Source organism: Bison bison, unplaced genomic scaffold, assembly GCF_000754665.1.
Source record: "Bison bison bison isolate TAMUID 2011002044 unplaced genomic scaffold, Bison_UMD1.0 scf7180017864289, whole genome shotgun sequence".
Taxonomy (NCBI): domain Eukaryota; kingdom Metazoa; phylum Chordata; class Mammalia; order Artiodactyla; family Bovidae; genus Bison; species Bison bison.
In genome coordinates, this window is record NW_011494861.1 from 10,019,035 (window position 1) to 10,032,328 (window position 13,294).

General features: G+C 56.3%; 1 protein-coding gene across 1 annotated transcript in view; it reads right to left on the minus strand.

The window, feature by feature from the left end:
- PRDM16 (PR domain containing 16) overlaps window positions 1-13,294 on the minus strand; it is a 315,916-nt gene that overhangs the window by 232,924 nt on the left and 69,698 nt on the right. The window contains exon 2 of the mRNA XM_010849972.1: window positions 5-236. Within this exon, the coding sequence (XP_010848274.1) occupies window positions 5-236 (232 nt within the window). The remainder of the gene's footprint in view (window positions 1-4; window positions 237-13,294) is intronic.

Sequence of the window (13,294 nt, forward strand, 5' to 3'; positions counted from 1 at the left end):
CAGGCCGGCGCCGGGGATGGAGGATTCCCGGAGCTCGAACCCCGGGGGGATGCGGATGTCCTCAGGGATGTAGACCGGGGCCTCATATGGCGAGCCTTCCTTGGGTGTGGGGAAGGGGGACGGCGGCCCCATGGGGATGGGGGACATGATGCTGTCCTCAGTCTCGTCCTCCGCGCTCTCGCCCGCCAGCAGGTCGGGGTCCGGCCCGTACATGTTATTTACAATGTCGCCGTCACCTGGAGGAGACAACACAGAGTCAGCCTGTGCAGCTCCGCTTCCGGGCCCCGAGTTTAGGGGCCGCCCGGGACAGGGGACAGAAGAGAAACGGGCTGGCCACCCCCCACTCTGCTAGGGGCCCCCCACCCACCTCTGCTAGGGGCTCCCAGGGGGAGGTTCCAGCAACACTTGGGGAACAATGCGGACCCCCTAGGTCAGCAGAGTTCTCCCCAGGCTCCCAAAGCCCCTGGCAATGGCTGAGGACACACTGGCCCATTCTGCATTAGGGCAGGAGGGACGCCCACGCTCTATGGGATGGGCACAGCCAGAATGCAAACACTCTTGGGGGCTCCACTCTGGGGGGTTGGTGATGAGGCATTCATTCTGGAACCAGTTTGTGTCTACAGCCTTGGAATTGGGGAATGGGGCAAGTCCCAAGATCTCGGGGGGGACTCAGAACTTGAGCTATGTGAAATTTGGGATGCTCTGGGATGGAGGTGGTGTGGGAGTGTACTGGGGCTGGGGAGGGTTCCTAGAAGTCCCCTGACTACTTAATGGCAGATTAGGACAGAGGCCTGCTGAGTCATGAACTCGGGAGCCCTGGGGGCTCCCAGATCACGGGACTAAGCAAAAGGGTCTCCAGCTTGTCTGTCCGGTGTGGCCCTTTCTTTGGGGTCCAACCTAAGAGGCAGCTGTCCCCAGAAGAGTGCCGCCTGGAAGTCCACCTGAGGGTGGCCCTGAGCACAGAAGAGGTAATGAAGAGTGGGAGGGGCGAGGAGACAGGGCGAGCGAGCTGGTCAAACAGCCAGAAAACCAGCTTCACTCCGGCATCAGCCTTACAGTGCCAAACGCGGAGGCCAGGGGTGAGGATCCCACCAATGTTCACCCCCAGGCCCCCCAAGGGCAGCAACACATGAGAGGATCAACAAACGTGGTCCAGACGCACAACAGGCTGTTCACATCGATATAGATGAAGAAGATTGACCTCACAGGGGCAGCGCGGGCGAGCCTCGCGAGTGTCACATCGAGTGAAGGAGGCTGGACGCAAAGGGCCACGAGTCCTAAGATTCCATTCATGCCAAATGTACGGACAAGAGGCAAACCCACAGAGACAGGACCCGTGATGGTGGGGTAGGGGTGACTGGTTGGTGGGCCTGGGGTCTCCTTTGGGAGATGAAAATGTTTTGGAACCAGACAAAGGTGGCAAGCGTGCCCCTGAATTGTACACTTTAAAATGGTCCGTTTTCACGTGAGGTGGCTCTCATTCGTAAGATTAAAAAACTCAGAGAAGAGAGACAGGAGGAGGGGGCTGGGGGTGGGAGGCGTGGCAGGTGAGCTGCTCCCCGCTTGGAGCCTGATGACCTCTGATCCAGATGCTTCCGCCCTCCTTCTCGGACTTGAAAACCTCAGAAAGGGACCCAAACACTGTGGTCACCCTGGCTCTCATCTCGTGGCCCCCTCCCCATTCCCTGACATGGGAGGGTAGGAGAGACGTCTCCAGGCAGAGGGGAACTTCAGGGTCCTCACACTGACTCAAACTGATGCGCGGGAGAAATAACAAAATGTTTTCTTTCAAAAGAAACCAAAGTCTTAAAAAATGATGGGGATAACATTTATTTAATTTAGCAGTGTTCACAGAAGTAATTATTATCTTTTAAGTGGCCAACGGTTCCTTTTTAACTGACTCATAGGACCCTTTCAAAAATGCAACAACAGAACGGCAGCTGGTGTGCACCCATCCCAAGGACCCAAGACTGCTGAGGATTGAAAGACCACCCCCAGCCCTTCCTGGGGCGCGTACACCAAGGTGAATTGGGAGGAGTAATTAACATGCCACCTTATTATGTGACCCGGTGACTGCATGGAGCTCCAGCAGACTTGGGTGGGACATCCCCTCCACCCAGGGTCTGATACCTTTGCGTCCGGCTGGTGAGGAGCCCAGCCCCTCGTGTGAAGGCACTGGGCAGAAAGAAGGACCTGTTCCTATCCATGCATGCCCATCTCAGGGCTCTTTTTTGTTTTTCTGGGTGGTTTTTCTTTTTTTCTGTTTGAATTCTACTTCCCCAAACTCCTCACCTACTGGAGGAAAATCAACGCTTGAAGGGCATGTTTAATTTACTGGCCGAGCAAACAGCTTAGGAGAGAAGGCGGTGTTTCCTGCTGATTAAAGGAAAGCTGTGCATTGCCCGCCTCCCACCCTCTGCGGTCACTGGGGTTAAGTGATTGCCTGGAGCCACCAGGAAAGCCCAGGTCTCGTTTGGCTGCCCCATGGCCGGCGGAGATCGTGGGGAGGCTCTTTTTTGGACATGGCTGAGAGGAGGCCTAAGGGTGCAGAGAAAACACCTGGAAAATAGGAGATGAACTGAACAGCCCCCGAGGCCCCTCAGGAAGCAGAAGGCTGTCCGGACGCTGCTGAAGCCTGTGTAGGATGAGCACAGACTGTCCTCTCCTGAGGTCCCTGAGCAGCAGGGAGGCTGGATGGAAAGGCCCAGAGCCCCAGCCAGGCTGCCTTTGGGACCACCAGCCCCTGGTGGTCCTGAGGAGCCCCTCAGCCCAGGGCTGGCAGGTATTTCCAGGGAGGGGGTGTCATTGCCCCTGGCCCCTGCCCCCTGCTACCCAGGCCTCTGACCCCCGGCACATTCCCAGCCCACGCTCCCTGGAAGGGCCGGAGGCAGTGCCAAGAGCAGGAGGTTTTTACGACCTTGGCATCTAGGCTGGCTGCAGCGTTATTCACTCGTCAGGGGACCGAGGTCCTTCACTGGGGTTTTGCGGTTGTTTTAGGCTCAGGGTTCATGACTGAGTCTGTCATTCCCAACATTTCTCCCAGGAGATCAACCCAATAATAAAAGCAGAGAGGAGAGGAGAGCAGACGGTGTAGGCAGGGACAGGAAGAAGAGGAGAGCCACAGAGGACCCACGGCCACAGTGGTGAAGCCACAAAGCACCTGCCTTGGGGCTGGGTCCCAGCCAGGGAGCCGGGCTGGGGGCAGACTTCATGCTGAAACCCAGTTTGGAGCTTGTCTGCCCCTCTAACCCAGATCCCTGAGCACACTCCTCCCCACCCAGAAGCCCCATCCAAATACCAAGCCAAGCCCAGGATTTCAGGGTCTGGAGAGAGAGGAGGCCCCAGTGAACAAGATCGTGCCCGACTGGCCAGGGCAGGGGGTCCTTCCTGTATCATCCCCACAGGGCTGATGAACCTGTCCTGGCCAAACAAGCAGCATCCCAAGTCAGGGGTGATTAGGGTGAAAAGACCCCCCCGCCCTTCCCTGATTCTGTAGCTCCTGGCTGCTCATAACCCGGGAATCAGCAGATTTAAGCCTTGACCTGCGGCCAGGGGGAGCATGAGGGGGGCTTCTCTGAGTCAATATGAGGGGGTGTTTTGTTCTGGTTCCTCCTTCACTGAATGGCAGGGTTTGGAGGAGAAGCCATGAAACCACACAGGGCTCTGGGAGGCTGTGGGCTACCCCCTGGAGCCGGGAGTGACAGAGTGTGTGTATGAGTGCATACATGTGAGTGCATACATGTGAGCACATGTGAGTGTGCATATGTGTGACGACAGCAGGTGTGTGTGTTGAGCGTGTAAAAGGAGGCAATGAATCCTGAGCAGCAGGCCTGAGGCCACCTCAGCCAGCACCCTGCCTTTTCATGGTGGGTGGGAAGGTCATGGCTGCCTCCCCCCAGAGACCCCAAGAAGAAGGGAGGAGAAAGCCCCTCTGTGGGGGTCCCGTATCCCTCCAGCACGAGGCAGTCCCACCACGGGCTGGGAGGTTCCTGGGGTCACCCTGCTGCAGCCTGCTGAGAGGCCAGGTGTCACGTGTTTCTCAGGAGAGTAGCCGTTAGTAGAAGATGCTTCTTGAAAACCCGGGGGCTCCCTCCAGTGCAGAAGTGAGCTAAGATCCCACCTTTAAGTGGTTCACTGAGGGGTGCAGACTCTTGGAGGTGAGTGGGGACTAAAGGCAATCAATCGATCTACCCCAATCTGGAGTTTCCTGGAGGCTCTTTGGGTCACCCTGGACCCTGAAATCTGACGGAGGTGTCCACGTGGTATCTCAGGAGGTGTGGGGGAGCAGGGAGGCCAGTCCTGAACAGCAAGTACAGATCAGGGCCCTGAAACTAGCCTAGCCTATCCTCCTGACCCCCAACATATGGGGTCACATCGCTCTCCTCCAGAGCCAGGGAGCACAGAGCAGAAGGACCCACACCCCAACAACATGCCCCCTGCACCCAGGCACCTAGGCCAGGCCTGTCCTGGGGCACCAGGGCCCGGATCCCAGCTCCCAGCCTGGCAGGCTGCTCCCCAACACTGCCCTGGTCCAGGAGGACCTTCTCATTTAGGGGATGCTCACACCACCCCACAGCCACCAGAACAGAGGTGCCAGGAACAAGGGACGTTGTGCTCAGAGGAAGCCATCCAGGCCTGGCCATGTGCTCTGCCCACGCTGGCCAGGCCTCACCCCACAAACGCCGCAGAGCTTCGTCCCTTCCAGCACATGCTGTGAGACCCTCCTTTCCTCACCCAAAAGAGAAACACCCTCCACGCAAACAGTTAGCACAGGCAACACTTTGGGGAAAAACTGAAAATGCATCCAGGTCTGGGTTTCCTTTCTGGTTCAATTGTGTCTCACCGTCATCTCTTAGAAGTGGGTGTGTGAACATCACAGGAGTGCAGACTGGCTGCAGAGGCTCCAGCGGGGTGCCCTGAGGGCCCGGCTTGCAGGATGAGGCAGCGTGGCTGGTGGGCCTGAGCACCACTCCCCACAGAGCTGGCCTGTCCAGCATTGATCTTGGGGTCGGTGGGTAAAAAGCAAATTGTCTTCAGCCAACTTGATCCTGACCGGGATCGAGAGGTGCCACTGCCCTGACACAGGACAGGAGAGATCCTTACACAAGGGGGGAAAGGAGACCCTGAGACCCCTGTGAGCCAGGCCACCTAGAAAGGGGACTCAGGACACCACTGTTGTGCCCTGCTTGTGGCCAAGCTGGACCCGGAACTCGGTCAGCTCACGGAGCCCTGACGGGGAGGACAGTCCGCAGCAGGCAGACTCCACCCAGGCCCCACACGGTCACTGCACTGTCAGTCCTCAGCCTTCACTGCTCCCTGTGGACCTGGGCTGCTCAGCCCTGCCCAGTGGGACAACGCAGGCCAGGCAGCTACCTGCCTCCTGGTTGCAGCCTGAGGTCCTCCCTGCCCTGTGCCACCAGCCGGTCACCCCACAGACCCTAGCCCCAGAGGTCCCCGTCACCCCACAGACCCCAGCCCAGGAGGCCCTCTGTCATTCCACAGACCCCTTGATGACCCCAAAAACCCCAGCCCCGGAGGCCCCACTCCTTCTCAGGCCTCAGAGTCAACAGGGCTGCCTCCTGGGTTCATCCTCAGAGGAGGACCCTGTAGCCTGACCTGGGTTGGCTCCTCTGCCATCAGCCAGCCACCTTGAAAGTGGCCAGGTCCATGGAGCTGACCCCTTCTGCATGTATATTAGAATAACCACACTGTCCCTGGGCAGCAAGGTGACACATGCTGGGGTGTGGTGTGATGGCCAGGCCCAGGCTCTGGTGGCTCCCCCAAAGCTCCTGGCACTCCACTGCTCTCTCCAAGAACACATCTGGGGCTGAAGTTTGTTAGCAACTTCTTCCTTAGCCAGGGACACGCCCAGGTCAGGTCAGGCCCACTCATACACTTTGCAAGGTGCCCCATTCCTGGAGCCCCACCAGGCATAACACAGACCCTGGGCCGGCAGTTCCCAGTAGTGCTGCACCCCGTGACCGCTGAACCAGACAAATCCACAGAGCACCTCTTGGAAGTTTGGGAGTTCTCCCCACCAGCCTGCCCACCGGCAAAGATCTAACCTGGGTCCTGTGGCACTGGACACAAGGACATGTGGGGACTGGCTGCTGAAAGTGTTAGCTGCTCAGTTGTGTCCGACTCTTTGTGACCCGATGGACTGACTGTAACTCACCAGGCTTCTCAGTTTACAGGATTTCTCAGATAAGAATACTGGAGTGGGTTGCCATTCCCATCTCCACAGGACTGAACCCTCTCTCGCATTGTGGGCAAATTCTTTACTCAGGGTCTGAGCCACTCGGGGACTGGCTGCTGAGGGGCACTTCCTGCGTCACACAGAGTGAGGTTGAAGGTAAATTGAACTGAGCTAGAAATTAACCTCAGGTGTAGCCCTTGTGTGAAGGAGCCCAGCTACATTTAGGAGACAGTGACAGACCCCAAATGTCACTGGAGATAGGACCATATGCCATGGTGACCAGCGAGAGTTCAGGACAAGGGTTCCAGGGAGCTCTGCACCCAGAGCTGCCCAAGGGACACAGACCGGCTGGGATGGCCCCCAGAGCACTGCCAGAAAGGACAAGTCTGTCTGAAAGGCAAGTCACTGGCAGCAGGGGACATGCCCTCTGAGCATCTACCCCGGTTGACACCGGGGTACAGAGCAGGGCACCCATGGTGCAAACCTGCAGGTTCCTGACAGGAGCCAGCTGAGTGGGCTGGGCTGGGGGGAGGGTGAGGAAAAGGTGGACACAGCCTGGATTTGGGGGGCTTTCCGCCCTTCTAGCTCAGGGGTCTCAAAGCAGGGTCCCCAGACCAGTGGCACTGGCATCCCACCCCAGGCACTTCAGCTGCAATTCCTGGGCCCCCCAGAGACCTGCTCAATCTGCACCTGGGTGTGGGGGGACTGGACCAGCTGAGTACAGGAGCCACTGTGGAGGCAGCGTGTCTGAAGTGCCCGAATAACTAGAGGGCATCTGGGGACACAGGACTCAGCCCCAGGGGACCAGTCTCCTTAAACACTCCAGGAGCTCACCCTGGAGATCTAGACCAGCGCATAACCACACAGCCCCATCTCATTCATCCCTGACCCATTTTGTTGTTCAGTCGTGAAGTCGTGTCTGACTCTTTGCAACCCCATGGACTGCAGCGCTCCAGGTTCCTCTGTCCTACACCATCTCCTGGGTGAGTTTGCTCAAACTCATGTCCATTGAGTCAATTATGCCACCCAACTATCTCATCCTCTGCTGTTCCCCTTCTCCTGCCTTCAATCTTTCCCAGCATCAGGGTCTTTTCCAATGAGTTGGCTCTTTGCAACAGATGGCCAAAGTATTGGAGCTTCCCATTGCAAACAACCAAAACTGTGCCCCTCAGCAGGAGAAGCACGATCATCCCCACATCTCTGTGATCCCGTCCAGACTACACCTGACTGTTTCCATCAGAAGCACTTGAAGGAGGAGAACTCTGTTAAAGCGGCCCATCCCGGCAGAGCTCATTCCATGTCTGGTCCGTTCCACCCCCGTGCTCTCCGCCAGGCAGAGCAGGAAGGTGGGGGTTTGCCAAGGGCTTCCCAAGGACAGAGCGAAAGCCTCCCCTTGCCCGGCCTGCAGAGTGGGCTCCAGAGGGTCAACCCTAGACCTGGCTGCTTGCTTTTATTAACGAGTTTTTTGTATAAAAGAGAACATGAGCCTTCCCCCTTTTCCTGGTGTTGCCGGCAGAGAGAGGACCCATGCACTGTCCAGGAAACACTCTGACATATTTCAATGAGACCTGGGCAGGCCTCTCAGGTCTTCTCAACAGCAGCCTCCTACACAGAGGCCGGCAGACATGGGGCCGCAGATCCACAGGAAGTGCCCTTTCCAGGATCTGGGTGGGCTCGGGTCTGAAGTTCCCGTCACATCAACCAACAACAGGGACCCCAGATCACAGCCACTCCCAGGGACAGGCGGGCTGGAGCACAGTCATACCCCACCCCCTCCTAGGCCAGCTCGAGGTCTGAATGTCCAAGTAGCAATCAGTTTCACCAGGCCTATCAAAAGCAGTATTCAAAGGTTCTGTTCAAAAAAAAATTTTTTTTAACTAAAGTTACTATTCAGTTCAATTTATAAAAGGAACGTGGTGGTCGAGGTGAAGTCGAACAGAGAACAGATCTGAGACTTTGGGAAGCACATCCCTGGTCAGCTGTCCAATTTGAGGACTGTCTTGGGAGGCTGGGAAAGCAATGGGGGAACCTCAGGTGGGCTTGGTCCAAATGCTATCTGCTCCTTGGTTCTGCCGGCCTGTGTATGCTGGGTGCTGACGGGCCCCAGGGCAGACACACCAGCAATATGATTGCTCTAATTCCTGTGACACTCATCCTCACATCATGGAAGGGAAGCTCAGGAAGCAATGAATTGCTCAAGGCCACATGGCGAATCAGGGCAGAGCTGGGAGCTGATTAGAGCACATCACACAACTCTAGTGTCCCCACTGCAATGAGAAAATACCTTAAAAAGTGTCCAGCCTTTACTGATGGCCTCCCTTGTGTCCATAAAATGAACAGGTAAATTTATGAGTGGATGGTTGGGTTAGTGGATGGGTAGATGAGTAGATAAGCAGATGGATAGATGGATAAATAGAGGAATAGATACATGGATGAATGCAGGGGAGAGTGGATGGAAAGATGAGTAAGAAGATGGATAAATGGATAGATTGATGGTGAATGATGTATGATGGTGGTTGGATTGTGGATGGTAGAATAGCAGTCAATGGGTGATGGACAATGTTTGGATGAATGGTGGATCAATGGAAAGGTGGCTGGTGGATGCATTAATAGATAGTGGATGGATGGGTGGATGGTGGATGGATGGATAAATGGATGAATGGACGGATGGATGATAGACAGTGGATGGATGGGTGGATGGATGGATGGTGGATGAATGGATGCCTAAATGGATGGGGGCAAGGAGAATATTGAAGATAATTTTAAATGAGATAGGTGGAAGGCTGGAAGGCAGGAACCCTCACATCTCACTCTTGACTCTTCTTCCCTGAGACGAAGCCCCAGTAACAGGAGCTTGAATCTGGTTAATCTGAGATGATACCTGGACCGGCTTGGCCCCAACTCTGGGAAGACAGCCGGGTATCTCTGCTGCTCTTTCACGGCTTCCTTCCTCCACCCATGTGGGGTAGCCCACCTGGTCCAGCATTCCACAGGTTGGGGGCACATCTGTGATGCTGGGTTCAGCCATAGCCCGCCGCCCCCCAGCCTTCTCACCTCCCGCATGAGTCTTCTTGGAAAAACAAGGTAGGACTTTGGTTCCCATCTTCTGACTTTTTTGACTTCTTGAGCCAAGCAGAGAATGGATGGATGAATGAATGCATGCTGTGCCCCTCAGAGACTCCCAAACCTCCCACTGCCCCAGAGCCTGGAAGTCCCTGTGATCTGTGACTCTCATGATGGCCATCTTAGCCACTGCTGGGGTGGAAGGGAAGGACAGAGGGACATGCACACTCAGATGAGCTGGGCCTAAGGGAGCCACTGGGTAAAGGGATGAAATAAGATGCCTTGATTCCTAGGGAGGAATCCGTGTAGCCACCTCTCCGTCTAGCGCAGCAGGCGAGGGGAAGCCCCTCCGTGGTGGGAGGGTCCTCGGCTGCAGACCCACTTCCAGAAAAGGTTTGCTGGAAAGAGAAAGCTGGCAGTTGACAGGGTTGGTCTTGCTATTGTTCTTGATCTTTTAATCAACTGCAGCCACCACGGAAACCCCTCCCCCAGCCCTGGACCTTGGCTTTAGATGAGAACTAGGAGTCCTGACTCCAGGAATGCCCCTGCCCGGTGCCACGGCTATCCAGGGTCCCACTGGCTGCCCGAGCTGCCCAGGATCGTGGCTGCTGTGGGCACTTTGGCTCCTGGCCGCCCCCCCCCACTCAGCACTGCTGAGCTGAGCCCAAAGCAGAGCGTGGCTGTTATTAACATGGCAGATTAATAGCTCCTGGAAAAGACGTTCCTGCAAACATGCTAAATATTAATAACAGTCATCGTTTATATTCCCAAAGCCACGCCTGGGACACTGCCTGCAGGGACCTGGGCCAATGAGCCCCAGCTGCCAGGCTGATGGAGCCGCATCATAACTAGGTCCTGGTGAGTCTGGAGTCTCCCTCACCTCTCTGGCCCAGCCTCTTCTGCAAGTGCCAGAAGTATGGGAACCTCCCAACAAGGATGCCAGCATCCTTCTTCCTCTCTCAGTCCAGACAAGACGGCAACCACTTTCCTGGCCACTGTCACACGTGTGCACCTTTTCTGTCTCAAGCCCTGAGCTGGCGGCGGCAGATCCAGGCCTCTGACTCGGCCGACTGACTGCCCTGTTGGCCCCATGGCCTCCTGTCACCTGATGACAATCAGGATGGCTGGTACAGCTCCAAGGACGTTACAGCTTGAATTGTGTCCCCAAAATATGTTGATGCTCTAACCCCCGGTACCTGTGACCGTGACTGGATTTGGAAATAAAGTCTCTACGGGCATGATCATGTTAAGATGAGGTCATCAGTGTGGCCCTGATCCAATGGCTGGTGTCCTGATAAGAAAAGGAGACAGTCATGCGGAGAGACCCCCCAGGGAAGATGGCCACGTGGTGACCGAGCCTCCAGAAGGAAGACAGTAAACCTCTGCTGTTTGAAGCCCTCAGTTGGGGGAGCTTTGTTACAGACACAAAGGAGAGATACAAAGAGCAGGGCTGGGGGGCCTGACCAGCCATGGAGCATGGCTCAAGGCTACTGTCACCCATCACAGGCCCCCAGGAGCCCCTGCCTGTCGCCCTCTTCTCAGTCTTCCCGTAGCACTGAGTAGCAGATCACTGCCTACCCATTCTGCAGATGAAGAAACTGATGCCCAGAGGATAAAGGACCAGGTGAGGCCCTCATCTCATCCACTGCATGGGTCTCCTGCTGCTGGCTGGCTACCATCAAGCTCAGCCAAACTCAAGGTCAGATTCACCTCCCAGGGTCAGCCTACCTGCTCTGAGAACCTTAAATCCAGACAGGGAATCAGAGGAGCTACTCCTGCCCCCTCCCCTCCTGCATGGGAGGCCGGCGGGTAGGCTGGGTGAGCCTCACACCCAGGTCTGGGGCCCCTGCACCCTCCTCAGCATCCAGCCTGCAGCCTGGCCCCGGTGCCCTGGGGCTGCTCACAGACACCAGACCCCAGATCCCCATGGTTCAGCCGAGCTGACACAGGACTGTGGGGGCTCTGCCTGCAGCCCAGACCACCTGGCCCTCCTTAGAGCTGGTGCATTATTCTAAGACGATTATTTATCCATGTGATGCTCGAGGGACGCGGCGTGCCTATTTCAGGCCCCGCATCCCCATTTCCTCACTGCCTCCATCGCCCCAGGCAGGCTCTGAACGACTTGCGATGCCACTGTAATTTTTATCAAGGCTTGTTCCTGGTAAAAAGCCTCTTTGTTTCAGAGAGATGTGATTTGGCCTTTTTTCTTCCTCTCCTTTATTCCTTGGTTAATATACCACTTCCCCGAGCCCCGGGGGCAGCGAGGTAGCCCACAGATTGCTCAAATCTCACTGTTTTTCTTCTAAATCACCGCCGACTCTCCCTGGCCCTGTGCTAAGCACCGTGTGAGCTGGAGGACCAAGCAGGGGGTGTCCTTAACCCGTCACCTCCTATGCTGTTAATGCATCAGAGGGGCCCCAGGCCCCAAGACAGCCCCAAATACCAAGGGACGTGGGCACCATACACCAACCCTCTACCCCCACATCTGGGAACACTGCAGTGTGGCTTTTTAAAAAATTGAGATAAAAGCCACAGAAAGTAAAATTTACCACCTTAATTATTTTGGAGTGCTCAGCGGCATCAAGCATCTTCACGCCGTTGTGCAGCCAACCCCACCACCATCTCCAGAACGTCCTCACCTTCCCAAACCGAAGCTGTGTCCTCATGAAACGCTCACTCCCCATCCCTGCCCTAGCCCCCAGCTCCCACCCTCCTACTTTGGGTCTCTGGGACTCTGACTCCTCCAGGGACCTCACAGAACTGGGATCACACAGGATGTGTCCTCATGTGTCTGGTTCATTTCGCTCAATTTCGTGTCCTAAGGTCCACCCACGACGGAGCAGGTGTCAGGACCTCCTCCCTGTTTCAGGCTGAATAGGCGTATGGCTGGACCACATTTTGTTTACCCATCATCTGACGACGGATACTTCGGTTGCTTCCCCCTTTCTGGAGACCATGAGTGATGCTGCCGTGAACTTCGGTCATGAGGATCTCTTTGAGTCTACAGTGCCTCGAGCATCATCATAACCCACAGAAGAGAAGGTTCTTACAGGCTGTTTGCCCAAAATGAAACCAGCTTTCTGCTGTCAGCCCCTTATCTGGATCCCGGACTCTTCCCTCCCTCACAGTGCTGGTTGACTCTCGGTTCTTGTAAATGCAGACTGGCTCTCCTTCCAATATGCCCACGGACCTCTCTGGACCTCAGCCTCTACCCCCATTAAACACAGGCACATTTAACCTACTTGAAGGTTCAAAGCACCCACACGCTCCCATGTGGGGACACGGTCCTGACCACTGTTACTGCTGATCCTCAGGGGCCCCACACTGAACAGGGCCGAGCCCGCTGCCAGCAGGGCCCACAGCAATGGGGGCTCCATCCTCATCAACGGTCCCTCTGTGCCCCCAGGTGCCCATACTCACTCCCTCAGACCACAGTTGCTGGACGGCACAGCCTTGGAAGCCACCCAGCCAGTGGGGCCGGGGGTGACTGTGGGATCTGAGGGGGCCTCATCCAAGCTAGGGACATCCCTAGCACTATAAAGAATCTGCCTTCAAAGTAGGAGACCGGGGTTCGATCCCTGGATTGGGAAGATTCCCTGGAGAAGAGAATGTCTACCCACTCCAGTATTCTTGCCTGAAGAATCCCATGGACAGAGGAGCCTGGTGGGATACAGTCCATAGGGTCACAGAGTCGGACAGAGCGACTAACATACACACACACATCCAAGCTGGGCTTTGAAGGCTGTGCTGGGACCAGGACCTATGGCTGCGGAGACAGGGCACCTCCTCCACTGGAGGGTCCTCAGGCCCCTCCCCGGCTCAGTCAGCTTCGCTGGGGCTTTGAGGCCTGAGGGCCATGAAGTCCTGGACCCTCCAGGTGGAGGACCCAGAAGATTCAGAGGATAGCACATGGCCAGGATGGGTGGGGGAAGGGACCCTGACACTCATGAGAGCATTGAGGGGTGGGGCCAGGTGGGGACAGTCCCCTGGCCCTGGTTAGCCACCTCTGTTTGCTGCGAGACGGCTGGGGGCAAG